The following is a 27882-nucleotide window of genomic DNA, read 5'->3' as shown; positions in this document are numbered from 1 at the left end:
CAGAAGTTCACTGAAATATGGAATACACAGAATCATTTGGAGGTGGAACTTTCTCAGATAGCGAGGAACAGTGAGTATTAAGTAATAATAATGAAGTAATAACATGCATCTCGCCATCCTTTTACATAATTAATCTCTCCCTGTTCTGGAATGAAATTAAAAGTGATCATAGACTCACTGAATTACTGTCTTACAACTGCACTTATGAAATCCCAACTGTCCAGCCTCTGGCCCTCCATTCACCATGATATTTCTGCAGCGACCGATCTGCTCAATCACACCCTCACCACCACCTTTGATGCCCTAGTCCCTATTAAAACAATTACCCTCTCTCACTCTGGCCGTTCCCCCTAGTACGGCCCTCATCTTCGCTGCCTTAAGTCCAAGGGACGCAGTCTTGAACGGATATGGTGGACAACTGGTTTAGCCATTCACCGCCAGACCTGGCTGGACCACATGAAGAATTATCGGGTCCTGCTCTCGTCTGTCAAAATTGCTCACTACTCCAGGATCATTCTGGAATGCAAAGATAACCGATAACCCCTGGCCTCTTTTCTCTACTGCAAACCGTCTTCTTAAACCCCTCTCCCCTGTCTCCTCCACCCTCACCTCCAGCAACAAGTGTGAGGAGCTCATGGACTTCTTTGTCTCTGAGATTGAGACCATCTGTCCAGCTGCCTCTGCCACTTCCCTTCCTTCCTCTAGCTCACTGGGCCAAACTTCCTCTAAGTTTCCCCCCTACCCTAGCCCTGAACTCACATCTTTCTCCAGTTTCTCTCCGATCTCCCCTCATGACCTCTCCATGCTCATCTTGTCCATGAGACCCACCTCCTGCTCCCTCGACCCTATTCCCACCAAACTGCTGACCACCCAACTTCCTTTTCTGGCTCCAATGTTAGCGGATATTGTTAACGGTTCTCTCTCCTCAGGTACAGTCCCCCCCTCCCTCAAATCTACCATCATCACCCCTCTCCTCAAAATACCAAACCTTGACCCCGCCATCCTTGCAAACTACCGCCCCATCTCCAACCTCCCTTTCCTCTCCAAAGTCCTTGAACGTGTTGTCACCTCCCAATTCCATGCCCATCTTTCCCGGAACTCCATGTTTGAATCCCTCCAATCCAGTTTCTGCCCCTTGCCACAGTACCGAAACAGTTCTCATCAAAGTCACAAATTACATCCTTTGTGACTGTGACAAAGGTAAACTATCCCTCCTCGTCCTTCTCAAACTGTCTGAAGCCTTTGACATGGTTGATCACTCCATCCTTCAATGCCTCTCCACCGTCGTCCAGCTGGGTGGGACTGCACTCGCCTGGTTCCATTCTTATCTATCTAATCATAGCCAGAAAATCACCTGCAACGGCTTCTCTTCCCACTCCCGCATCGTTACCTCTGGTGTCCCCCAAGGATCTATCCTTGGCCCCCTCCTATTTCTCATCTACATGTTGCCCCTTGGTGACATCATCCAAAAACACAGCGTCAGTTTCCACATGTACGCTGACGACACCCAGCTCTACCTCACCACCACTTCTCTCGACCCCTCCACGGTCTCTAAATTGTCAGACTGCTTGTCCGACATCCAGTTCTGGATGAGCAGAAATGTTCTCCAATTAAATATTGGGAAGGCCGAAGCCATTGTTTTCGGTCCCCGCCACAAACTCCGTTCCCTCGCCACTGACTCCATCCCTCTCTCTAACATCTGTCTGAGGCTGAGCCACACTGTTCACAACCTTGGTGTCATATTTGACCCTGAAATGAGCTTCCGACCACATATCCGCACCATAACTAAGACCGCCTATTTCCACCTCTGTAACATCGCCCGTCTCCACCCTTGCCTCAGCTCATCCGCTGCTGAAACCCTCATCCATGCCTTTGTTACCTCTAGACTTGACTATTCCAACGCACTCCTGGCCAGCCTCCCACATTCCACCCTATGTAAACTTGAGGTGATCCAAAACTCGGCTGCCCGTGTCCTAACTCGCACCAAATCCCGTTCACCCATCACCCCTGTGCTCGCTGACCTACATTGGCTCCCGGTTAAGCAGCGCCTCAATTTTAAAATTCTCATCCTTGTGTTCAAATCCCTCCATAGCCTCGTCCCTTCCTAGCTCTGTAATCTCCTCCAGCCCCAGAACCACCCCCCCCTCCCACCCCGCCAAGATATCTGCGCTCCTCTAATTCTGCCCTCTTGGGCATCCCTGATTATAATCGCTCAACCTTTGGTGGCCGTGCCTTCTGTTGCCTGGGCCCTAAGCTCCGGAATTCCCTCCCTAAACCTCTCTGCCTCACTACCTCCCTCTCACTCCTTTAAGACACTCCTTGAAACCTGCCTCTTTGACCAAGTTTTTGGTCACCTGCCCTAATTTCTCCTTATATGTCAAATTTTTGTTTGATAACGCTCCTGTGACACGCCTTGGGACGTTTTACTGTTAAAGGCACTATATAAATACAAGTTGCTGTTGTAGGACACAAATTCAGACTAGTTCCAAGATTTATTGTTGGGTTGAATGGTTCGTTATATGATTGTTACAAATCTAAGAAAGAAGATGTAAAGAGTATCAACATAGTTTCAAGGGCAGGATTGCAGAGTTTTGTCGAGTCCAGCAATGCATCTCATGAAAACACAGTGTGAAGCCCACAATCCTCCTTACATCACCATCAATGGACAGACAATCGTGGCTCGTGCCCTCACAGTTTCCCTACATGGGCAAAAGATGGGAGAGCATAGTTAGCAAAGCAGCCCCTCCCAATAAACACGCTGTGAAAATGGTCTGCTCCAAATACTGGCTCAGGATTTAAAGTGTGCTTTCACTTTCAGTTACAATGATGTCCGGTGAAGCAAGGATCTCGCACGCTGAATTCAGGGCCGGACTTTCACAGCTGACTAACGGTAAGTGTTGAGCAGGGGATCTTTGGGTCTCCAGCTCAAACAGCTCTCCGTACTTCTTCACGAGGTCAGGCGCCTCACCAGAGAGTCGTCCTCTCCAGGTCCTGTGATAAAAGACTTGCCAAATGTGGAAGAGTAGGCCGGCCTACTATTGGCTGTAGTTTGGTGCAAAGTGCGTGCTGGCCAGATACACAAAGGCCCCGGAAACCCATGGGGTGGCAGATATGCTGAGATTGAGCTCGCCGTGGACCTCCATCGCTGACCCCAATAAAGTTTACGTGGTCAGGAGGAGAAACCTCGAGGAGCTGGTGCCTTACAGCAACTCCCGCCAAAGACCCTGGAAATGCTTCAAACTCCCCCTCCCGATTATTTCTGGGCCCCTCATCTTCAGGGGTCCGGGCCTTAACCCCCACCTGGACGCCCAGGGAGGTCCCATTTCCGCCACTTTTGACGAGATGTGCCTGGTGAGTCTGCCAAGCTGGCTGCGCATTTTTGGGGGCCAAATGTTCTTGAAATGCAATGACAGAGAGATGTCCATCCCACTGGGGTGAGAACTACAGCTTTAATTTTGCCTTAGTCCCACAGAGCTTCGTCGAAATAAAGAACTCTCAAACTGAACTCAAAGTGGGCCTTTCACAGATGAAGAATAACAGTAAGTGTTGAACCCCAGTGGGAGATTCAGCGGTCTTTCCCACAGTGCTTTGGGGGCTCGGTCCGTGTGTCTGTGTTTCCAGACAGGGCTGGGGCCCTTTGCCCATTAGTCCCACTCCGGCCCGAGCTCTGTCGCTAATGGAGGGACTCCTGCCCAGTCTGTACCTTAGACGGGAATAGCGAGAACAAGCGTTCACATTCCCAGCAGCAGCAGCACTTGGTTGGAGTGGTGTTGACGGGAGAAGGAAGCAGGAATGGTTGGCAGTGAAGGGAAGGGAAGGGGGAAAGGGAGCAGCAGAATGTGGGAATGGTATTTGGCGGGGGCGGGGGGGGGGCAAAGTGGAGAAGCTGGGAAGGAGAGCGGCAGCATTAACAGAGCGAGTACAGATGGAGAATGCCAACAGAGCATCGGACCTGTGAAGGGGCAGTGACCGGCGGCAGTTAAAAGCGGCGGCAGATTCAAATCGGCGGCAGTGCGAGGTGAGGCATACCAAATCAACAGCAGAGGAGAGAGGTAAAAAGTAATCAGAGTGTGACGTCACCAGGGAGCAGGTAAGTGATTGGTTGGTGATTATTTCTCTTTTTTAAACTTTAACTCTGTAGTTTATAGTTACTAGGGTCTTTTCTGGTGTAGCAGGGACTGTTGGTAGACTATACAAGCGCCTTAGAGATATTTTTAATTGGTGGTAGTAAATTAATTTAAATTAAGTAAAGGGAAGGTCATGCCAGGTGAGCCCAGCCCCGTGATATGCTCCTCTTGCTCTATGTGGGAATTCAGGGACCCCGGTGCCCCTGATGACCACGTGTGCCAGAGATGCATCCATCTGCAGCTACTAGCAGACCGCATTGAGGCGCTGGAGCTGCGGGTGGATGGGTTGTTGAGCATTCACGATGCTGAGAGGGTCGTGGATAGCACGTTTAGTGAGTTGGTCACACCGCAGGGAAGGGCTGCACAGGAAGACAGGAAATGGGTGACCACCAGGCGGAGCAATAGAAGCAGGCAGGTAGTGCAGGAGACCCCTGTGACCATTCCCCTCTCAAACAAGTATACCGCTTTGGATACTGTTGAGGGGGATGACTCACCGGGGGAAGGCAGCAGCAGCCAACTTGCTGGCACTGGGGGTGCTCCTGCTGCCCAGGAAGGGGGGAAAAAGAGTGGGAGAGCAATAGTGGTAGGGGATTCTATAGTAAGGGGAACAGATAGGCGTTTCTGTGGCCGTAGACGTGAATCCAGGATGGTTTGTTGCCTCCCTGGTGCCAGGGTCAAGGATATCACTGAGCGGCTGCAGGGCATTCTGGAGGGGGAGGGTGACCAGCCAGAGGTCGTGGTCCACATTGGTACCAACGACATAGGTAAAAAGAGGGATGAGGTCCTGCAGCAAGAATTTAAGGAGCTAGGTGAAGGATTAAAGAGCAGGACCTCAAAGGTTGTAATCTCTGGATTACTCCCCGTGCCACGTGCTAGTGGGTATAGGAATAGAAAGATAGAACAGATGAATGCGTGGCTAAAGGGATGGTGCAGGGGGGAGGGCTTTAGTTTCCTGGATCACTGGGTCTGCTTCTGGGAAAGGTGGGACTTGTACAAGTCGGACGGTTTACACCTGAACCAGAGGGGAACCAATATCCTTGCGGGGAGGTTTGCTAGCACTGCTGGGGGGGGTTTAAACTAACTTGGCAGGGGGATGGGGTACAGAGTGGAGCTATAGTGGGGGGTGATTTACAGCCAAATACAGAGGAAAAAACAAGTCAGCTGGGAAGGCAGAGCAAATATGTGAAGGCAAAAGGGAATATGGCAGGGCTGGAAGGCATTTATTTTAATGCAAGGAGTCTTGCAAATAAGGTGGATGAACTGAAGTTGTTGTTGAACACATGGGAGTACGATATTGTTGCTATCACGGAGACATGGTTGAGGGAGGGTCAGGACTGGCAGCTCAATATTCCGGGGTATAGAATCTTCAGGCGAGACAGAGGGGGGTGTAAAAGGGGAGGGGGTGTTGCAATATTAATTAAGGAGTCAATTACTGCTGTAAGGAGGGACGATATATTAGTGGGTTCCTCTAATGAGGCCATATGGGTAGAACTTAAAAACAAAAAGGGGGCAAGCACTTTGCTGGGAGTGTACTATAGGCCCCCAAACAGTCAGGGGGAGATAGAGGAACAGATATGTAGGCAAATCTCAGAGAAGTGCGAAAATAATAGGGTAATAATAGTGGGGGATTTCAACTTCCCCAATATAAATTGGGATAGTCAGAGTGTGAAAGGCTTAGAGGGCGCAGAATTCTTAAAGTGCATCCAGGAGAGCTTTTTGAGCCAACATGTAGAAAATCCTACAAGAGAGGGGGCGGCACTGGACCTAATCCTGGGGAATGTAGCCGGGCAAGTGGTGGAAGTATCAGTAGGAGAGCGTTTTGGCGACAGTGACCATAATTCGGTGAGATTTAAGGTGGTCATGGAAAAAGACAAAGACGGCCCGGAAATAAGGGTTCTAAATTGGGGGAAGGCCGATTTTAATATGATAAGGCAGGATCTGGCCAAAGTGGACTGGGAGCAGCTACCTATAGGAAAATCCACATCAAAACAGTGGGAGACTTTCAGAAAGGAAATAGAGAGAGTACAGCGCCAACATGTTCCTGTAAAGGTCAAGGGTGGGACCAACAAGCAAAGGGAACCTTGGATGACAAGGGATATACAAAAATGCATTAGAAATAAAAGGGGGGCTTTTGGCAGTTACAAAAGACTAAAGACGGAAGAAGCCCTAGAGGAGTATAAAAAGTGCAGGGGCATGCTTAAAAAAGAAATTAGGAGGGCGAGGAGGGGCCATGAAATAACACTGGCGAGCAAAATAAAGGAAAATCCTAAGATGTTTTATAAGTATATTAAGGGCAAGAGGATAACCAGGGAAAGGGTAGGGCCCATTAGGGACCAAAGTGGCAATCTGTGTGTAGAGCCAGATGATGTAGGCGGGGTTTTAAATGAATTTTTTGCATCTGTGTTCACTATGGAGAAAGACGATGCAGACATAGAAATCGGGCAAGGGGACTGTGACATACTTGAACATATTAGCATCGAGAGGGAGGAGGTGCTAGCGGTTTTAGCAGGCCAAAAAGTGGATAAATCCCCAGGCCCGGACGAGATGTATCCCAGGCTGCTGTGGGAGGCAAAGGAGGAGATTGCAGGGGCTCTGACACAAATTTTCAGAACCTCTCTGGCCACAGGGGATGTACCAGAGGACTGGAGAACAGCTAATGTAGTACCATTATTCAAGAAGGGTAGCAGGGATAAACCAGGGAATTACAGGCCAGTGAGCCTAACATCTGTGGTAGGGAAATTATTGGAAAAAATTCTGAGGGACAAAATTAGTCTCCACTTGGAGAGGCAAGGGTTAATCGGGGATAGTCAGCATGGCTTTGTCAAGGGTAAATCATGTCTGACAAATCTGATTGAATTTTTCGAGGGGGTGACTAGGGGGGTGGATGAGGGAAATGCTGTGGATGTGGTTTACATGGACTTCAGTAAAGCCTTGGACAAAGTCCCGCATAGGAGACTGGTCAAGAAGGTAAGAGCCCATGGGATCCAGGGTGCCTTGGCGCGTTGGATCCTAAACTGGCTGAGTGGCAGGAGGCAGAGGGTGATGGTCGAAGGTTGCTTTTGTGACTGGAAGCCTGTGTCCAGTGGGGTACCTCAGGGATCGGTGCTGGGTCCCTTGTTGTTTGTGATCTACATAAATGATTTGGAAGAGAATGTAAAAGGTATGATCAGCAAGTTCGCAGATGACACGAAAATTGGTGGGGTGGTCAATTGCGAGGAGGAAAGCCTCAGGCTACAGGACGATATAAACGGGTTGGTCAGATGGGCGGAAAAGTGGCAAATGGAATTTAACCCTGAAAAGTGCGAGGTGATGCATTTTGGACGGACAAATAAGGCAAGGGAATACACAATGAGTGGTAGGACCCTAGGAAGTACAGAGGGTCAGAGGGACCTTGGTGTACATGTACATAGATCCCTGAAGGCAGCGGAACAGGTAGATAAGGTGGTTAAAAAGGCATATGGGATACTTGCCTTCATTAGCCGAGGCATAGAATATAAGAGCAGGGAGGTTATGATGGAGCTGTACAAAACGCTGGTGAGGCCACAGCTGGAGTACTGTGTGCAGTTCTGGTCGCCTCACTATAGGAAGGATGTGATTGCTTTGGAGAGGGTGCAGAGAAGATTCACCAGGATGTTACCTGGGATGGAGCGCCTCAGCTATGAAGAAAGACTAAACAGGCTGGGGTTGTTTTCCTTGGAGCAAAGAAGGCTGAGGGGGGACCTGATTGAGGCATACAAAATGATGAGGGGCATAGATAGAGTAGACAAAGAGGAACTTTTCCCCTTAGTAGGGGGGTCAATAACAAGGGGGCATAGATTCAGGGTAAGGGGCAGGAGATTTAGAGGGGATTTGAGGAGGAACTTTTTCACCCAGAGGGTGGTTGGAATGTGGAACTCAATGCCCAAAAGGGTGGTAGAGGCAGGAACCCTCACAACATTCAAGAAGCATTTGGATGAGCACTTGGAATGCCAATGCATACAAGGCTATGGACCAAATGCTGGAAAATGGGATTAGACTGGACAGGGATGGATGGGCGGCGCAGACACGATGGGCCGAAGGGCCTCTTTCTGTGCTGTAAAACTCTATGACTCTATGACTCTATGGGATGAAATGGTCTAGCATGAACTGAAGGGGTTGGAGGTGGAATAGAGTGCCACCTTGAATTGGGGCATGGCTTGAACTGGGTTGGGGGACAAAGCAAAGCGAGGTTGAAATGAGCGGTTGGAGGGAGAAAAGCCATGCCTTGAATGGGAGAATGGAAGAAGGGTGCCAGATTGAAAGGAGGGCAGAGAAGATGTCAGTTTGAACTGGAGGTGTTGGAGGAGGAGAAAGTAGGGCCAGTTTTCCTCTCGTGCCTGAGGGATGCTCGCCCCCCAAGCACGAGAGAGGAAACGGGGCAGAATGCTGTATTCCATCAGTCTTCGCCAGCTTTACGTTACGCTGGAATTTCTGGGGCTTTTCTAAAGTGAACAAACCTGGGCAGTCGGCGCAGGCCAGCATTGCCCGGGTACTGAGGTGGCTGGAGGGGCTCCCGGTCCTCCTGCCGTCCATGCACAGGGGGATCCCAAGAAGCTGGAGGTGAAACTTGCCCCTGGATTCCCTTCAGATCAGAGGATCAGGGGGAGCCCAGGAGCCGGCCAAAGAGGACCAGGGCGGGAAAGTGCTGTTGATGTAGAAGATCAGCCATGATCTTATTGAATGGCGGAGCAGGCTCGAGGGGCCTTATGGCCTACTCCTGCTCCTAATTCGTATGCTCTTATGTTCTTTGTAAGGAGGTCATTTTTTTTAAGTCATCCAACAAGATCTTTGGACCTTGGTGCTGTTTTCTGCTCTCCAACAGGAGCCAGGAGGCCCCGAGACAGATGGCTAGGACCACAGCCGCTGACCTCTCAGACGCCCCTGTTTCCTCCCCCATTGCCCAGTGGGAGGCCCTGGCAGGGGGGAAGGACAGTGCCAGGAGTGTGCCCGGGCCGTGTTAATGATCAGCTGCACCAAAATCAGAAGTAAATGGGCCTTGACAGATGCACTGGCCTTTGGGAATGTTGCACCTCTCCAGAGGGGGAGGGTAGCGCTGCCTAGTGTGTGAAAGGACGGGGAGTTGAATGGGGTATAGAGGTGGTTGCATGCCTCTGTGAAATGGGAGGAGGAGGGTTTGGAGGTGCGAGAGTGATCGTTGTGGTAACTCTTTGGGAAGTGATGGTCTGATCTGTTGAAAAGCCAAATGTCACTTTTTTTTGATTGAAATAAGTAAATAACTTGCATTTCTATGGCGCCTTTCACGACCACAGGATGTCGCAAAGCGTTTTACAGACAACTTTTGAAGCATAGTCACCGTTGCAATGTTGGAAATGCGGAAGTCAAAATTGCACACAGCAAGCTCCCACAAACAGCAATGTGATAATGACCAGAAAATCAGTTTTAGTGATGTTGGTTGAGGGATAAATATTGGCCAGGACACCGGGGACAACTCCCCTGCTCTTCTTTGAAATAGTGCCATGGGATCTTTGAGGGTAGATGTCTCACCCGAAAGACGGTACCTATGACAGTGCAGCACTCCCTCAGTACCGCACTGGGAGTGTCAGCCTGGAAATTGTGCTCAGGTCTCTGGCATGGGACTTCAGCCCACAGCCTTCTGACTCAGAGGCAAGTGGGCTCCAACAATATATCATTTTTAATATAAACATTCTAAACGTTCCTGAGTATCCTGCAGTCCATCTACAAATACACTGAACCCTAACCCTAACCCTAACCCTAAACCTAACCCTAACCCTAACCCTAAATGCACCCACCCCTAACCCTAACCCTAACCCTAAACCTAATCCTAACCCTGCAGTCCATCTACGAATACACCGAACCCTAACCCTAACCCTAAATGCACCCACCCCTAAACCTAAACCTAACCCTAACCCTAACACTAATCCTGCAGACTCAGAGGGGAGCGGGCTCTAACAATGTATCATTTTTAATATAAACATTCTAAACGTTCCTGAGTATCCTGCAGTCCATCTACAAATACACCTAACCGTAACCCTAACCCTAACCCTTCCACGCTGAATATAGCCACCTCTAACCCTAACTCTAACTCTAACCCTAACCCTAACTCTTCCACACTGAATATAGCCACCCCTGAACCTAACCCAACCCTAACCCTAACCGTAACTGTAACCCTAACCCTTCCACACAGAATATGGCCACCCCTAACCCTAACCCTAACTCTGACCCTAACTCTAACCTTAACCCCTAACCCTAACCCTAACCCTTCCACACTGAATATAGCCACCCCTAACCCTAACGCTAACACTAACCCTAACCATAACCCTAACTCTAACCCTAACACTAACTCTCCCACACTGGGATCTCCCCTTCAGCCACTCATGTACTTCAGCACTTTTTTTTCTGACAAATCAGGTGAAGGAATGTGTACACCGATTCTTAAATTACAAAGCCTCGTGCAAATATCTGTTTTCACCTCAGGGTCGTTGTCAGTTTTTCGGGGACAGTGCCAGATTTATCAATCAGCATTTGCTAGTTTACTCGGCCGCCCTGCGTGATATCTATATCCCCAACTCGAACCACTCAGTTCAATTTTTCAGACGGTCAGGTGTGAGACTTGAGTTAGGATCGGCCCAAGGGACGGAACACGAGGGACGGACGGAGTGCTCTAGCAGAACGCCCATGGGATTGCTGACTGTCAGTCAAAGGATGAACTGTTTTTTGTTATACCCGGGGTGTTGTACACACATTGTATTATAACATAGGGGAATTCTTGTAGCATCGCTCGTGAACAAAACATATAATGGGACATAGGGGTCATAATTGGTATGTGTTGAATGACATAATAAAACTCACTACGCACTTGGTTTGAGCATAAAGCAAGGCTTTAATCAACTTGTTTCAGAACATGGAAGTCTAGTTGTACTACACTAGTTCCTTGTCTTACAAAATGTCCCTGGCTACCTGGGGCCGACGCCCGAGTATTTATACTCCTTGGACGGCGCCACCAGCTGGCTGTCCAGCGTTATTTCACGAGTAGTTTCTTGATGAATGATGAGATTTATAACATTGAACATGTTATTTGAGCTTAAAATGGGTGCAATGCTTACCAATTTAGCAGTGGGACGGCCTGTGCTCAATCTGTGCAGGGGTTGGTCCCATTGTTAAATTCATGGGTACAATTTTTAGGCGTCCCGGCCTAGAACAGGTATTAGGTTAATATCTTAATGAGGGGGCCTAACACATGTTGAAGGACCCCTCTCCAAAATCAGCAGGGGTGGCCCGACCACTGACCCCCTGAGGATCTTTCAGCCAGCTAAAGGTGAGTTTAAAAAAAAATTATTTGGTTTTGTAAAAAGCCTTTGCATGGAGTCAGAAGGATTCCCCCCAACTCCACAGTCCTGGTAATCACCCCCATTATTGCCCGATCCTACCTGCCACGCCCCCCCCCCATCCTGGACCTTACCTAAGGGTCACTGCCCTGTGTAGAGTGGAGATTATTTTGTTCACGGAAGGAGGGCCTTTGGTAAAACAGTGAAACAATACCATCTCAGTCTATTCTATCAATGGATGGGAGTTAAAGGTGTGAACGTACACACTGGATAAGGGTTGTGACTGACTTCACACTTTCTGAATGAGCTACTCACCATGGAAAGTGCCATTGCACAGATGTTGGTGTTACAGTGCTGTAGCCAGGCTGCCCCTGGGAGTGGGCACTTCATATAAAGTCTGTATTGACCAGACTGGGCGAAGTATCCAGCTGGATCTTCGCCAGTATTTGACAGTTAACATTGCAGAGCCAGCTGAGCCTGTAACGATACCCAGTGTGTGAGCTCCTTGCCTCTTTATGTATTAGCTGGTTGGTGTAGTACCTTGGGAGGGTTTGAGTTGTTCCATTGCACACGTACCTGATCCAAGAACCCATCAGCAGTAACTTTCACCCACAATCCACTGCTATTTGAGCAACAGAGAAATCCAACTGGTCTGGATAGATCTCGGGTCGACCTTTTTATCAGGGCCACAACACCACAAGTTTAAGCCCTGGCCATTTTCCTTCAATATAACGGTTGTCAAAAGCATGTTTAATTGGCAGCAGAGCTGAAGCTTTGCTTCTGTTTCAGTTACACAGATGTTCAGTGAGATCGTCAACTCCCAGACTGATCTCCACATGGAAGTCTCACACATGAGCAGTAACAGTAAGTGTGAAATATCAATCAGAATTACAATCTACAATTATGTAGAGCCTTGGTGAGACACACCTGGAGTACCGAAGGAAGGATATACTTGCCCTGGAGGGAGTGCAGCGAAGGTTCACCAAACTGGTTCCTGGGATGAGAGGGTTGTCCTATGAGGAAAGACTAGAAGAAAGAAAGACTTGCATTTCTATAGCGCCTTTCACAACCACCAGACATCTCAAAGTGCTTTACAGCCAATGAAGTACTTTTGAACTGTAGTCACTGTTGTAATGTGGGAAATGCGGCAGCCAGTTTGCGCGCAGCAAGCTCCCATAACCAGCAATGTGATAATGACCAGATCATCTGTTTTTGTTATGTTGGTTGAGGGATAAGTATTGACCCCAGGACACCGGGGAGAACTCCCCTGCTCTTCTTCGAAATAGGGCCATGGGATCTTTTACGCCCACCTGGGAGAGCGGACGGGACCTCGGTTTAACGTCTCATCCAAAAGCCAGTATCTCTGACAGTGCAGCACTCCCTCAGCACTGCACTGGAGTGTCAGCCTAGATTTATGTGCACATGCCCCTGGAGTGGAACTTGAACCCACAACCTTCTGACTCAGAGTCAAGTGGAAACAACTTTCTGACATAGAATCTATAGCACAGAAACAGGCCATTTTGCCCAACTGGTTCATGCCAGTGTTTATGCTCCACATGAGCCTCCTCCCACCCCTCTTCATCTCACCCATCATCATTTCCTTCTAGTCATTTCTCCCTCATGTGTTTATCCAGCTTCCCTTTAAATGTTTCTCTGCTGTTCGCCTCAACTACTCCCTATGGTAATGAGTTCCACATTCGAACCACTCTCTGAGTAAAGCGGTTTCTCCTGAATTCCTTATTGGATTTATTAGCTTATATTGATGGCCCCTAGTTCTGGCCTTCCTCACAAGTGGAAACATCTTCTCTACATCTACCCTATCAAACTCTTTCATAATTTCAAAGACCTCGATCAGGTCACCCCTCAGCCTTCTCTTTTCTAGAGAAAAGAGCCCCAGCCTGTTCAATCTTTCCTGATAGTTGTATCCTCTCATCCTTTTAAATCTTTTTTGCACCTTCTCCAGTGCTGAAATTTCCTTTTTATAATCTGGAGACCAGAACTGTGCACAGTGCTCCAAGTGTGGTCTAACCAAAGTTCGATATAAGTTCAGCTTCTCTGCTTTTCAATTCTATCCCTCTAGAAATGAACCCCAGTGCCTTGCTTGCTTTTTTATGTTTTACTTGCAGTGACAGGAATGTCGGAGGAAGCGAGGAGCTCACTTGCTGATTTCAGGGCTGAGCTTTCACAGCTGAAGCACAGTAAGTGTTAACGACTGTCAGAGATCGCTGCGTCGCCAACTCAGAGGACGGAGCTTCTGAGCTCCACCTGAGACAGTCCTGGTTCTTCCCAACAACTGGTGCTCCTGCAGCGTTGGAAGAGATCAGGGGGCCGACACCAACCCACGGTCTCTTCTCGGGAATGAAGGGAACCTTGTAGGAAAAATGGGCAGAAGGCAGGTCCCACTCGCTGGGGTACGCTGTTATGTGACAGCAGATGGTCCCATTCTGCTGGGTTATGCTGTTATGTGACAGTGGGAGGTCCCACTCACGGGGGTATGCTGTTATGTGACAGCAGACGGTCCCATTCTGCTGGGTTATGCTGTTATGTGACTGTAGGAGGTCCTACTCTGCTGGAATAAGTTGTTATGTGACAGCAGGAGAGCCCACTCTGCTGGGTTACACTGTTATGTGACAGCGGGAGGTCCCACTCTGCTGGGATAAGCTGTTATATGGCAGCAGAAGAGCCCACTCTGATGGGTTATGTCATTATGTGACAGTGGGAGGTACCACTCTGGTGGAGTAAGCTGTTATGTGACTGCAGGAAGGCCCACTCTGCTGGGTTATACTGTTACGTGACAGCATAAAGTCCCACTCTTCTGGGATACACTGTTATGTAACAGCGGGAGGTCCCACTCTGCTGGGATACGTTGTTATGTGACAGCGGAAGGTACCACCCTGCTGGGGTATACTGTTACGTGACAGCATAAAGTCCCACTCTGCTGGAGTGTGCTGTTATGTGACAGTGGGAGGTCCCATTCTGCTGGGATATGCTGTTACGTGACAGCATAAAGTCCCACTCTGCTGGGATACGCTGGTATGTGACTACAGACGGGCTCACTCTAAGCTGTTATGGAGAATGTAGCCTGGACGCAGATGTTTGAGTGTTGTGCTTGTAAAACAACGTGAATTCACATTAAAAAGCCACAAGCGGCAGCGGTGAGAAGGAGCGGAGCTGGAGGGTCCTTCGAGAAGCGTTATTGTGGATGTTACTGAGTCAGGCACTGACGAGCTCGCCCCAATGACCAGGGATGCTAAACAATTTGTTATCTCATCTCAAGTGGCCCAACAAATAATCACACTCATTGTGGTGAGGACATTTGTAATCATGGGCACGGCACGAGGTGAGGGGCCAGTGGGTTTGGTTGACAGGCCTGCTGGTGATTCCCTGTATGGGGAAGGAGTCAGAGACAGTGTCCCTCTGCTTCCTGGGGCTCCTTTCCCAGTCAGCCTAAACGTTAACACTATTTTTTTTCAAAGAATCATACAGCACAGAAGGAGGCCATTCAGCCCATTGTGCCTGTGCTGGCAATTTTTGGAATATTTTGTACCACAAATTAATGATGGGAAACGATATTTTTCCTGGGACTTCAGCTAAAGCTTTGCTTCTGTTTCAGTTATACAAATGTTCAATGAAATGAGAATCTCACAGGCTGGTTTCAACATGGAACTTTCACAGATGAACAGCAACAGTAAGTGTTGAACACTCATCAAACAGTTCTTTGTGTCTCCAACTCAAACAGTTCTTTGTACTTTTTTTTGAAGGATCTGGTGCTTTTGCACAGAGTCAGCAGGGGACAATCTTGTCCTTGCCCGAACAATCTTGGCTGTGTTTGAATGGCCGCGCATTGCACCACCTCACACGCTAACTCATTCTTTCCCTGGATTTCAATACCTCTTTCAATTTTACCCTCCTTCCACAATTAAAGGCTTTTGGTCTCCGAACTTCATGCCATCGAATTGCTGTTCCTCGATTTATCCCACTCTTTTCAACCGTGTCATCTCCTACACGATGGCTTTGGCCCTTCACCTGCTTTCTTCATTCATAGAAAGGATTGCATTGCTTTTGTAAATGGAGTCTTGTTGCAGACTGGCCCAGCCTGATAGTGAGAAAACCCCACATTGATCTCCCCATAGTCCTTTCTCCTTTCATCGCTGAATTTGAATGTAGTCCAAGTGATGAAAGTTCATGCAGTTAGAAGCAGGGACTTTGATCGGTACGAAGTATGACAGAGAATGTTGCTGTGAAGCATTATTCACAGAATCACAGAATCACAGGAACCCCACAGTGCAGATAGAGGCCATTTCGGCCCATCGAGCCTGCACCGACACATATCCCACCCGATCCCCGTAACCCCTACACCAACACATATCCCACCCTATCCCCGTAACCCCACGTATTTAATCCCCCTAACACTAAGGGTCAATTTGTCATAGCCAATCAACCTAACTCGCACATTGGGGACGTTAGATTATTTATTTGGTTCTTGCTGGCCAAACAACACACACAGGGTTAAGGTCAGTTACTGCTCACTGTGTCTGCAAGCTGTAGGATATTAACGTTATAGTCTGGCTAATATTTGCTCCACAGAGCAAGGTGGAGATAGAGACCCGTCAGGAGGACCATTCAACAAAGATCAATGGACCAAGCCATTCAAGTTCCAAGCCTTCTGAGGTGGCCATTTGGATTGACCGCTCCTCAATTCAATTCAATTTTATTTGTCATATATGCAGCAGACGTGTGTACTGCACAATGAAATGTTGATTTTTAGGAGTCCTCCCACTCCTCTGGAGTGTATGCGTGTGTTGGGTCTGTGAGAGGGCAGGGATAGTGGTTGTGTACAGTGCCTTTGGCCAGGAGTTCCCAACACTCCGCTTATACTGACTGCGCTTGTGTTCATCTCAGCTGTCAGCCTGGCACAGGCAGAGACTAAGTTAATTCATCGGCTGAGAAATTAGGCCGCACAGTGCTCATTTTTCAGGTGCCAAGCATCCAACATGGTGGGCAGGAAGCAGGCGAGCATTTCCGATCGGACGTGCAGTGCCCGCCATATTGGATAAGGTGCCTGCGCTGATGTCAGGACTGCTCATCCGGAACATTTTAACTACAGAATAATTGATTTAAACCAGGGTCCTGTGCTTCTTGAAGGACCCGTTTTCCAATATCGATCACCCCAGCGCTTCACTCACCACACGCTGACCGCGCACAGCAACATTCAGCACTAATGGGCAGGAAGCCCCCCCCCGGACCTGCCTCAATGTGGAGTCAGGAGGAGCAGGAGTTGAGCATGGAAGGAGAAACAGCTACACCACAACCAATCCTTCCCTCCATCTACCTTGGGACCTAAGAACAGGTGTTTCTGCTCTTGCGACTTGTTCTTCATCAATTTTCTCACCTTTCCTGAAGTGTGCACCCCTTGTTCGGATACAATTCTACAGCACTGAGTTCCCAACAGTACCTCATCCCAGTGCTAATAATTCATGTTGGTGCCTTGTCAGTGACCGGCAATGTGACTGCAGTATGCCCCTCGGACAAGTTTGTGTCTGTTTCCAACCAGCACCCACATATATGGTGGATCGTAACCTATTCTACAAAGATATATGAAAGGGTGGTGGAAGCAGATTCAATAGTAACTTTCAAAAGGGAATTGGATAAATACTTGAAGGGAAACATTTTTACAGGGCTGTGTAGAAAGAGCAAGGGGAGTGGGATTAATTGGAGAGCTCTTTCAAAGAGCAAGCACAGACACGACGGGCCGAATGGCCTCCTTCTGTGCTGTATCACTGTGGCGGTACCACCGGTTGTCCCTTACATTGAGATACATAATTCCCTTTAACTTACCTTTAAATGTATCTGTTACTGCACTCAGGCTTCATTCCTGTACTCTGCGTGATGACGTCATGACGTCAGAGCTTGGAACCTTCTAGCAGTAGAGCTCGGAACCTGCTAGCAGTTGAGTTCGGAACCTGCTGGCAGTTGAGCTCGGAACCAGCTAGCAGTTGAGTTCAGAAACTTCTAGTTAGTCCTCGTGGCGTCCCCGCTGGGGAAAGACCTACACCACAGTGCTCCTACAGTCAGCCATCTTACCTGCTACCTTACCTGTTGTATTTAACCTGTTCCTGTAAATAAACAACTTATTTATAGTTCGTCGAAGTCGAACTCGATTATTTAGTGGCGATGCACACGAATCGCTACAATACTATGATATATGCACCAAAAGCAGCCACTGTGTCACAGTGATCAGAGACAGGAACCTGGGCCAATTTCCTCTCGCCTTACTGAGGGATGCTCAGGCCAGTGGTAGTGGACCTCTCGCCACCTCGCTGAGATCAGCTAACTGAGCAAAGACCAGACATTGAACCTGGGTCCTTCCAGGTCTCCAACACAGAACTGCTCCCTGAATAGCGTGTGGAGCCACAGAGAGATTTAATGATCAATACTACTTTCTAATTGCAGATGTAGTGCAGACATTGAACTGTTGATTACAATGTTTAACAGGACCCAATGATTCTATCTGTGGTGTGGCCTGTGTAACAAGTGTCCCTTCACCGTACTGTAACCTATCTGACAAATTTCACCCAAAAATAAATCAAGTGATGGGGAAAATACATTTGCCAGGGATGAGAGCTACATTTTTGCCTCCATTTCAGTTACACAGATGTTCAGAGAAATAAGGAACTCAAAGGCTGTTATCAAGATGGAATTTGCACACATGAAGAGTAAGGGTAAGTGCTAATAATTACCAGAACCATCTTTTTTGTGTTTCCAGCTCTTAACAGGTCCCTGCACTGTATCAGATTCTGACCCCCTCAAATTGTGTAGCCTATTCTATAATTAGACCAATGTAGGAAGTCACACAACACCAGATTATAGTCCAACAGCTTTATTTGAAATCACAAGCTTTCGGAGCACTGCTCCTTCGTCAGGTGAAGTGAAGAGAAGCATATAGGCACAGCATATATAGTCAGAGAAAACTGCCAGATGATTATAGGTAATCTTTCTAACTGCCCTTTATCACACCTCGGCAGAGAGATAATCACAGCAATCAAAGGTGTGAATGGTGTCCAAACAAGTCAGTCAGGAAAACATTACATCAAAGAACAATGAGGTGGGGTCACATGTTGCAGATGCTGGGGTCTGTATGAAAAACAGAAAAAAAACAAAAAACTTTGCTGGAAATCACAGCAGGTCCAGCCGCATCTGTGCAGAGAGAACAAGCCAACGACGACTCGCGTCTGGATGACTCTACATCAGGTGGGGTTACATGTAGCGTGACATGAACCCAAGATCCCGGTTGAGGCCATCCTCATGAGTGCGGAACTTGGCTATCAGTTTCTGCTCGATGATTTTGCGTTGTCGTGTGTCTCGAAGGCCGCTTTGGAGAATGCTTACCCGAAGATCGAAGGCTGAATGTCCTTGACTGCTGAAGTGTTCCCCAACTGCAAGGGAACACTCCTGCCTGGTGATTGTTGTGCGGTGTCCGTTTATCCGTTGTCGCAGTGTCTGCATGGTCTCGCCGATGTACCATGCTCCGGGGCATCCTTTCCTGCAACGTATGAGGTAGACAACGTTGGCCGAGACACATGAGTATGTACCATGTACCTTGTGGGTGGTGTCCTCACGTGTGCTGATGGTATCTGTGTTGATGATCTGGCATGTCTTGCAGAAGTTGCCATAGCAGGGTTGTGTGGTGGCGTGGTCGCTGTTCTCCTGAAAGCTGGGTAATTTGCTGCGAATGATGGTCTGTTTGAGGTTAGGCGGCTGTTTGAAGGCGAGTAGTGGAGGCGTGGGGATGGCCTTAGCGAGGTGCTCATCATCATCGATGACATGTTGAAGGCTGCGGAGAACATGGCATAGTTTCCCTGCTCCGGGGATGTACTGGACGACGAAGGGTACTCTGTTGGTTGTGTCCCGTGTTTGCCTTCTGAGGAGGTCTATGCGATTTTTCGCTGTGGCCCATCGGAACTATCGATCGACGAGTTGAGCATCATATCCCGTTCTTATGAGGGCGTCTTTCAGCGTCTGTAGGTGTCCATCGCGTTCCTCCTCGTCTGAGCAGATCCTGTGTATTCGCAGGGCTTGTCCATAGGGGATGGCTTCTTTAACGTGGTTAGGGTGGAAGCTGGAGAAGTGGAGCATCGTGAGGTTGTCCGTGGGCTTGTGGTAGAGTGAAGTGCTGAGGTGTCCGTCTTTGTTGGAGATTCATGTGTCCAAGAATGAAACCGATTCTGAGGAGAAGTCCATGGTGAGTTTGATGGTGGGATGGAACTTGTTAATGTCATCGTGTAGTCTTTTCAGTGATTCTTCGCCGTGGGTCCATAGGAAGAAAATGTCGTTGATGTATCTGGTGTATAGCGTTGGTTGGAGGTCCTGTGCAGTGAAGAAGTCTTGCTCAAACTTGTGCATGAAGATGTTGGCGTATTGGGTTGCGAATTTGGCCCCCATGGCTGTTCTGTGTGTTTGGGTAAAGAACTGGTTGTCGAAGGTGAAGGCATTGTGGTCAAAGATGAAGCGGATGAGTTGTAGGATGGCGTCTGGAGATTGGCTGTTGTTGGTGTTGAGTACTGAGGCTGTCGCAGCGATGCCGTCATCGTGGGGGATACTGGTGTAGAGTGCCGAGACGTCCATCGTGGCGAGGAGTGTTCCTGGTTCAACTGGTCCGTGGGTGCTGAGTTTCTGTAAGAAGTCTGTAGTGTCGCGACAGAAGCTGAGGGTTCCCTGTACGATGGGTTTCAGGATGCCCTCGATGTATCCAGAGAGGTTTTCATACAGGGTTCCGTTGCCTGATACGATAGGACGTCCGGGTGTTTTGGCTTTGTGTATCTTTGGGAGGCAGTAGAAGTCTCCCACGCGGGGAGTACATGGGATGAGAGCGCGTAGGATGCTCTGAAGGTCTGGATCGAAGGTCTTGATCAGTCTGTTGAGTTGGCGGGTGTGTTCTTTGCTTGGATCTGCGGGTAACTGTCTGTAGTGTTCCTGGTTGTCCAGTTGTTGGTATGCTGCTAGGCTGAGATGTTCGTGCTCTGCGTTTTTCATGAAACAGTCTGTCAGAGTTTACTGGGAGACCTCTACATATGATTATAATTCTAAGAAGGTTCTTAATGTAGATATAAAAAGATGGTAACAGTGACCTCACAGCACAAACAGTGCCGCGTGATCTGAAGTGTGGTTCCCCTTTCAGTGACTGGGATGTTGGAGGAAGTGAAACCCTGACAGGCTGATCTCAGGACCAAGCTCTCACAGCTGAATATCAGTAAGCGTCGAGTGAGTCAGGGAGATCTTCACGTCTTCAACTCAAACAGATGGCCAGGTGCTGCTTCAAAGAGTCATTCCGAAACAATCTCGGCACAATTAAAGGCTGAGAGAGATGACATGGGGTAGGAAGTACGCGATCTTTGGGATTGGCCTGATGGATGGAAAGGCCTTTTCCAGTCCTGCGTGGTCTAATGTTCTGAAGGTCATTGCATAGATTGGGGCTGAGAGCGTAGTTAGTTAAGTGCTTGTTATGAATCTTGCTTTATTTCCTTAGGGAGTTCGGGATGAATTTTCCAGATTGTTTCCTGAAATTGGCCACACTTTGTTCCTCTATGTCAGGAGTTAGCATCACGGGCAGTTGGGGACCTGAGGGGCAGGAGATTACACTGGGCAATGGATAGGGTGAGAATCAATGGGCCAGATCCTTTCTCATCCTGTTCACGTTTTTGTACGTTCGTAATCTTCTTCTCTTCCTCAAAATTGGTTCTAGTGCATAGAATTGCATAGAATTTTACAGCACAGAAACAGGCCATTCGACACAACTGGTCCGTGCCGGTGTTTCTGCTCCACTCAAGCCTCCTCCCACCCTACTTCATCTCACCCTGTCAGCATAACCCTCTATTCCCTTCTCCCTCATGTTTATCTAGCTTCCAATAAAATACATCTACGCTGTTCACCTCAACCACACGGTGCTGTAAAAATAGCTGACGTGTCCCTACGGGGAGTAAACATTTCATTGTACTAGTACATATGGCAAATAAAATTGAATTGAATTGAATGTGGCAGCGAGTTCCACATTCTCACCACTCTCTGGGTAAAGAAGTTTCTCCTGAATTCCTTATTAGATTTATTAGTGACTATCTTATATTTATGGCCCCTAGTTCTGATCTCACACAGAATCACAGAAACCCCACAGTGCAGATAGAGGCCATTTCGGCCCATCGAGCCTGCACCGACACATATCCCACCCGATCCCCGTAACCCCTACACCAACACATATCCCACCCTATCCCCGTAACCCCACATATTTAATCCCCCTAACACTAAGGGTCAATTTATCATAGCCAATCATCCTAACCCGCACATCTTTGGACTGTGGGAGGAAACCGGAGCACCCGGAGGAAACCCACACAAACACAGGGAGAATGTGCAAACTCCACACAGACAGTCACCCGAGGCCGGATTCGAACCCGGGTCCCTGGCGCTGTGAGGCAACAGTGCTAACCACTATGCCACCGTGCTGCCACAAGTGATCTCTCCCACAAGTGGAATCATCTTCTCTACGTCTATCCTATTGAACCCCTTCATAACTTTAAGGATCTCTATCAGGATATAGGAACAGGAGGAGGCCATTCAGCCCCTCAAGCCTGTTCTGCCATTCAGTGAGATCACGGCTGACCTTTTTCCTCAATTCATCCACCCGTCTTTGCTCCATATCCCTTCATACCCACAGCTAACAAAAATCTATCGCTCTCAGATTTAAAATTATTAGTTGAACTAGCATCTACTACTTCTACCTCCCTTTGCATAAAAAGTGTTTCCTAACTTCTCTCCTGAATGGCCTGGCTCTGACTTTAAGGTTATGTCCCCTTGTCCTAGACTCCTCCACCAATGGAAAAAGGCTCTCTCCATCTCCCCCATCAATTCCTTTCAAAATCCTAAAATCCTCAGTCAAAACACCCCTTAACCTTCTATATTGCAGGGAATACAAGCCCAGTTTATATAATCTCTCCTCATACTTTAACCCTTGGAGCCCTGGTAACATTCTGGTGGATCTGCGCTGCACTCCTTGTGAGGCCAATATATCCCTTCAGGTGCGGTGCCCAGACTGTACACCATACTCCAGATGTGGTCTAACCAGGGCTTTGTATCGCTGCAGCAATACGTCCTCCCCTTTATACTCCAGCCCTCTCGTTATAAAGTCTAGCATTCCATCGTCTTTTTGATTTTTTTTGTACCTGACCACAACACTTTAGTGATCTGTGAACATGGACCCCGAAGTCTCTTCGGACCCCCACAGTTCCTAGCTTTTCACCATTTAAAAAGTACTCGGATCGATCCTTTTTTGTTCCAAAATAGATGACCTCGCACATACCTGTGTTGAAATCCATCTGCCACAGTTTCGCCCCGTCACTATCAATGTCTCTTTGTAATTTTATGCTCCCTTCTAACCTACTTACTATATCACCTAGCTTTTTGTCATCGACAAACTTGGATATATGGTTCTCTATTGTGTTATCTAAGTCATTAATAAATATAGTGAATATTTGAGGCCCCAGCACAGATCCTTGTGGACACCGCTAGTCACTTCCTTCCAATTCGTGTACATACCCACTATCCCTACTCTCTGTCTTCTACTGCCTCACCAATCTCCTAACCAGCTCAATAATTTGCCTTCAATTCCATGTGGAACCTTATCAAATGCCTTCTTGATGTTCATATAAACTACATCCATAGATATTCCCCTGTCTACTACTTTAGTTACTTCCTCAAAATATTCAATTAGATTCGTTAGACATGACCTACCCTTTACAAATCCATGCTGGCTCTCTCTAATCAGCTCAAAACAGTTACAGAAAATTAAGGATTCATTTCCTTTTTTAACTAATTATTTCTGTTTTAGAATTATTCTCTAAGTGCTCAGTCACTCTGTCCTTAATTATAGATTCCAATAACTTCCCCACAACAGATGTTAGACTAACAGGTTTATAATTTCATGGTTTCTCTCTCACCTGTCTTAAATAATGTTCACCTCTCAGTCTTCTCTTCCCTAGAGAAAAGGGCCCTAGCCTTTCTGGATAGTTGAGCCCTCTCAGTTCTGGTGTCATCCTTGTAAATCTTTTTTGCACTTTCTCCAGTGCCTCTATATCCATTTTTAATGTGGAGACCAGGACTGTGCGCTGTATTCTAAGTGCGGTCTAACCAAGGTTCTATATAAGTTTGACATAACTTCACTGCTTTTCAATTCTGTCTCCCCTAGAAATAAACCCTAGTGCTCAGTTTGCACTTGTTATGGCCTTGTTAACCTGCCCTGCTACTTTTAATGATTGTGAATCTGTATCCCAGATCCCTTTGCGCCTCTACCTCATTTAGACTCTTAGGCCGCGATTTTATGAACCTCGGCGGGACCGTGGCGGGCGCTGTCGGTAACGGGTCCCGACCCCGCTGCTGGCCCAAACCCGGCCTCCGACATGACTTTCCCCTGATTGGGCTTGTTAAGCCTGCCCAGCGCGTTTACCAGCCAATTCGAGGAAACGGGTCTGGTGACGTTATTTGATGACGCGTCATCAGCCGGTTCCCTTAAAGGGACCATGGTCAAATTTACTTTGACATTTGTGCTGTCTGTGTTCTACAGCATTGAGGTGCTGCAAGCACTGCACAGAGGTGCAAGGCTGCATACAGGCTCTCCCATGACTCACTCCATATGCTTATGGAGGGAGTCACAGCACGCAAGAAGGTCCTCTTCCCTCCCATGGGCGGAAGAGACTCCGCAGGAGACCAACACAGCCTGGTTGCACATTGCAGAGGAGGGCACAAGCAGGGATGTGGTCAGGAGGACCTGGGTGTAATGCTGCAAATGTTTCAATGATCTCAATAGATCAGGAAATGTTAATACAAAGCCACACTCAACCTCATCCTGCTGTGCCTCTCATCACATCCCCATCACTCTGCCTTCTCTACCCTACTCCTGCACATCCTTACCCACACCAACTTACCTTGCACCTCCACCCATCCCTCTCTAACTACATTATCACTTCCCCATCTCACCAGCCACCCCTCACACTCACCCTCATCCTAATGCAATCATACCAACTAACAACACACAAGGGTAGGCACTTGGGTGTTTTATGCAATGTTCATGTAAAGTTTCTGTTAATGTGGTGTCAAACATTGAAACCTTTATTTTCCACACTTCATTCTTGGACAGATCTGTGTGCCCCTTTGGAAGTGGCTTAGTGAGTTGTAGTGAATGGTGAGACATAACGGTACCCCCTGCAATGGTGATGGGTGTGAAAGGAATGGCTTGGACATTATAGGGATGCTTTATGGTGTTGGTGTGGGGTGGTGCCAACCTGGCACATCATGTGGCAGCCAGGGTGTACAGCATCAAGTGAGGTATATCTGGCCATGGTGAGGCCATCCCTGGCCTCTAGGGCAGCAATATGGTCGGGTGCTGATACCCTGTGTCCTGTGCAGCATCAGTTGATTGCGGAGAAGGTCGGTGTTGTTGTTGGTGCTGCTGGTGTGCCTGGTGCTGCTGGTGTTGGGGCTGATCGTGATGGGATTCTGAGGACCAAGGTGAGAGAGTTTCAAGGGCACCCATGCTGATGGAATAGATGGTAGGTGAAGTAGAAATGACAGAAGTGACCTGTCAATGGTGGGAGAGACAATGAGGTCAGACTGGATGGAGACTTGTGTAAAGACTTGCAGCATTCTGAATCTGTAGTGGAAATGCAGTTTAGAGAAGCTAGTGGTTAAGGGAACATATCTCAATCAGCTGGGCGCTTTGACTTGACATTTGAAGCTGTCAACTCATCAGCTGATTCAATGGCCACTGAGCTCCCACCTCAGCTTCACAGACGAGGTCTAGGCACAGCGGGAAACATAGAAACATAGAAACATAGAAGATAGGAGCAGGAGTAGGCCATTCGGCCCTTCGAGCCTGCTCCGCCATTCAACGAGATCATGGCTGATCATCCAAACCCTAGCACCCGGTCCCTACACCGACAGCCATCCCACCCAAGCCCTATCCCCGTATTTAATCCCCCCTAACACTGAGGGCCAATTTTTATCATAGCCAATCAACCTAACCCGCACATCTTTGGACTGGTGGGCGACTTGTCAAATCCAAAAAGCTGGGGAAAAACCATTGATAAGTGGCTGTAAACAAACCACTAATGATTTTAATTGCCTCCTCCTGCCGCTGCATGTCGGGTCTGCTCAGTGCTGGCAGACCCGAACTTTGGTAAAGGCGTGTGGCGGCGGATTCAGAGCGGGGTCCCGACTTGCTGGGGAAAAAAAACACTTTCCCACCCGACCCGCCACCAATCGCACCCGCTGACCCCTCGGAAAATCCAGCCCTTATTTTCCACGCTGTATGTGGCCTTCTAATTCCCCCGACCAAAATGTACCACGTCACACTTATCAATATTGAAATTCATTTGCCAATTCCACGCCCATTCAGAAAGTTTATTAACATCTTGTTGAATTTTGTTGCCTCAATTTGGTGTCAGCCACAAATTTTGAGATTGTTCTTCCGATTCCCGAGTCCAAATCCTATATGCAAATGTGACCAACAGTGGTCCCAGCACCGATCCTTGTGGAACACCACTTCCCAGTTTTTCCATTCTGAGTAACTACCTTTAACCCCTACTCTCTGTTTTCTGTTTTATTGCCAGCTCGCTATCCATAGCGCAGGGCTGGTAGAAATAAAGAAGCAGGGAAACCACTAACTTTTGTAGGTGACGTGTCCTGAAAGAGCAGCTAAACTAAGGAGAGCTGAAATCATGGGCAGTGGGGAAATTCTCTTGGGCCAATTGAAGCTGCTGAGACCCTCCCAGAGAAAGAATGGAGGAAATCACACTTTGCATCAAGCTCGGTTCTGATCTGGAACCCGCTGCCTGAATGGGCGGTGGAGGCAGATTCAGTCGTAACTTTCAAAAGGGAATTGGATATATATTTGAAAAGGAAAAAATTGCGGGGCTGTGGGGAAAGATCAGGGGGGGAGCGGGACTAATTGGAGAGCTCTGGCATAGGCAGGATGGGCCGAATGGCCTAATTCTGTGTTGTATCATTCTGTGATTCTTCAATCTGCTCCTCTTACAATCTTCCCACCAGTTATTGGCCCAGAAATTTGGGTCGGGGGCTTCCCGCGGGTGCAAGACCCTGACCTGCACTTACCTAGCGCGCCGGCCGTTGCGCTGTGGGCCCGCGTGGGATTCCGATCCTGAGCCTCCTCCAACTGCCGGCGTGCAGTGCTTGCGTATCCCAGGGACGCAGTTAGTTTGAAGCGTCCCCTGGGATCAAGTGGGCCATGGAGAGCCAATGGTAGCAGGGAATGCCCATTCATAAATTTGACAGGAAGAGCTGTCAAAACTATAAATACTATAAGCCCCAAAACATCACTAAAACTTCAAATACATTTGAAAAAAACATCACATTTTTAAAATAACTATAAATTACATAAAATAACCATTTTAAACAATAATTTAAATTTTTGAAAACATTAATTACAGTTTCTAACAGGGCTAAAAATAAACTTACCTTTCTTTAAAGTATTTAAAAATAATAAACCTGTGGAAAAAATGTTTTAATTTTACTTAATTCACCACTTACCTTGTTAAAAGCAGGCCTTGCGACTGCTTTTTAAAAGCGTAGCTGCTGGAGACCTACCCTCCCGGAGAAACCTGCAAAAAAAACGGAAGTTCCAGGCGCACGCGCTGCCTCTCCGGCGCACGTGTTCGACCCGTGAACCCCTTCCTTTAAGGGAACGGAAGTTCCGGTTTCCCGCGCATGCGCAGTGCATGCACGAAACCGGCACTTTCGTTGGGCCTACGCGTGAGTAACCAGCGCGTACTCACCCGTGGGGACCCGAATTTCTGGGCCATTGTCTGTCAATTGTGTCCACTCCCCTCCTCACCAGAAGGTGCTGACTCCTTGCTGGAGGTGGAATCGGTGCCTATCAGGACCATGGGAACTGGTTGCCTATAAAAGAGGGGCCAAAACCACGGTAACACTCTAATTAGGACACATCACTAAAGATACATTCACCAGTAGGCTAGTATTTAATAGTAACCAACAATATTTAAACATTGTGCTGCATGTGGAATCAGCCTCTTCTTGCAGCTCAGCCCAAACATCCAGGGAAACTACAAAATACCCCACAAGGAACCTGGTGGGAAACTTACATTTGTCTGTGAATTTGAGCGAAAGCTTCACTTCTGTTTCAGTTACCCAGATGTTCAGTGAAATAACTGACTCCCTGGCTGGTTTCAACATGGAACTTTCAAAGATGGACAATAAAGGTAAGTGTTCAATGCCAAACAAAAGATGTCTTCTCCACCTCAAACAGTTATCTTTATATTTTCAGAGGACCAGTTGCTGTTCCAGAGTCAACGTGAGCCAAGCACTGCTCTCTCCAACAGTTGGTTCTAATGCAGAATTCTTACTGTGTTGAA

General features: G+C 48.0%; 1 protein-coding gene across 1 annotated transcript; it reads left to right on the top strand.

Moving 5' to 3' along the window:
• On the top strand, positions 1–27859 carry LOC147097563 (uncharacterized). Its single transcript, XM_085971405.1, has 9 exons — positions 1–70; positions 2819–2890; positions 3465–3539; positions 12242–12316; positions 13579–13650; positions 15066–15140; positions 18100–18174; positions 27655–27729; positions 27795–27859. Exons 2-9 carry the CDS (start codon positions 2824–2826, stop codon positions 27857–27859), a joined length of 579 nt encoding a protein of 192 aa, XP_085827531.1. The 5' UTR covers positions 1–70; positions 2819–2823.
• Positions 27860–27882: the final 23 nt, after the last annotated feature.

Source organism: Somniosus microcephalus, chromosome 31 (genome assembly GCF_052327205.1).
Source record: "Somniosus microcephalus isolate GS21.2 chromosome 31, FLI_Smic_1.0, whole genome shotgun sequence".
NCBI classification, from domain to species: Eukaryota; Metazoa; Chordata; class Chondrichthyes; order Squaliformes; family Somniosidae; genus Somniosus; species Somniosus microcephalus.
Note: the sequence above shows the minus strand (reverse complement) of the source record. Positions and strands in the feature narration are given on the sequence as shown.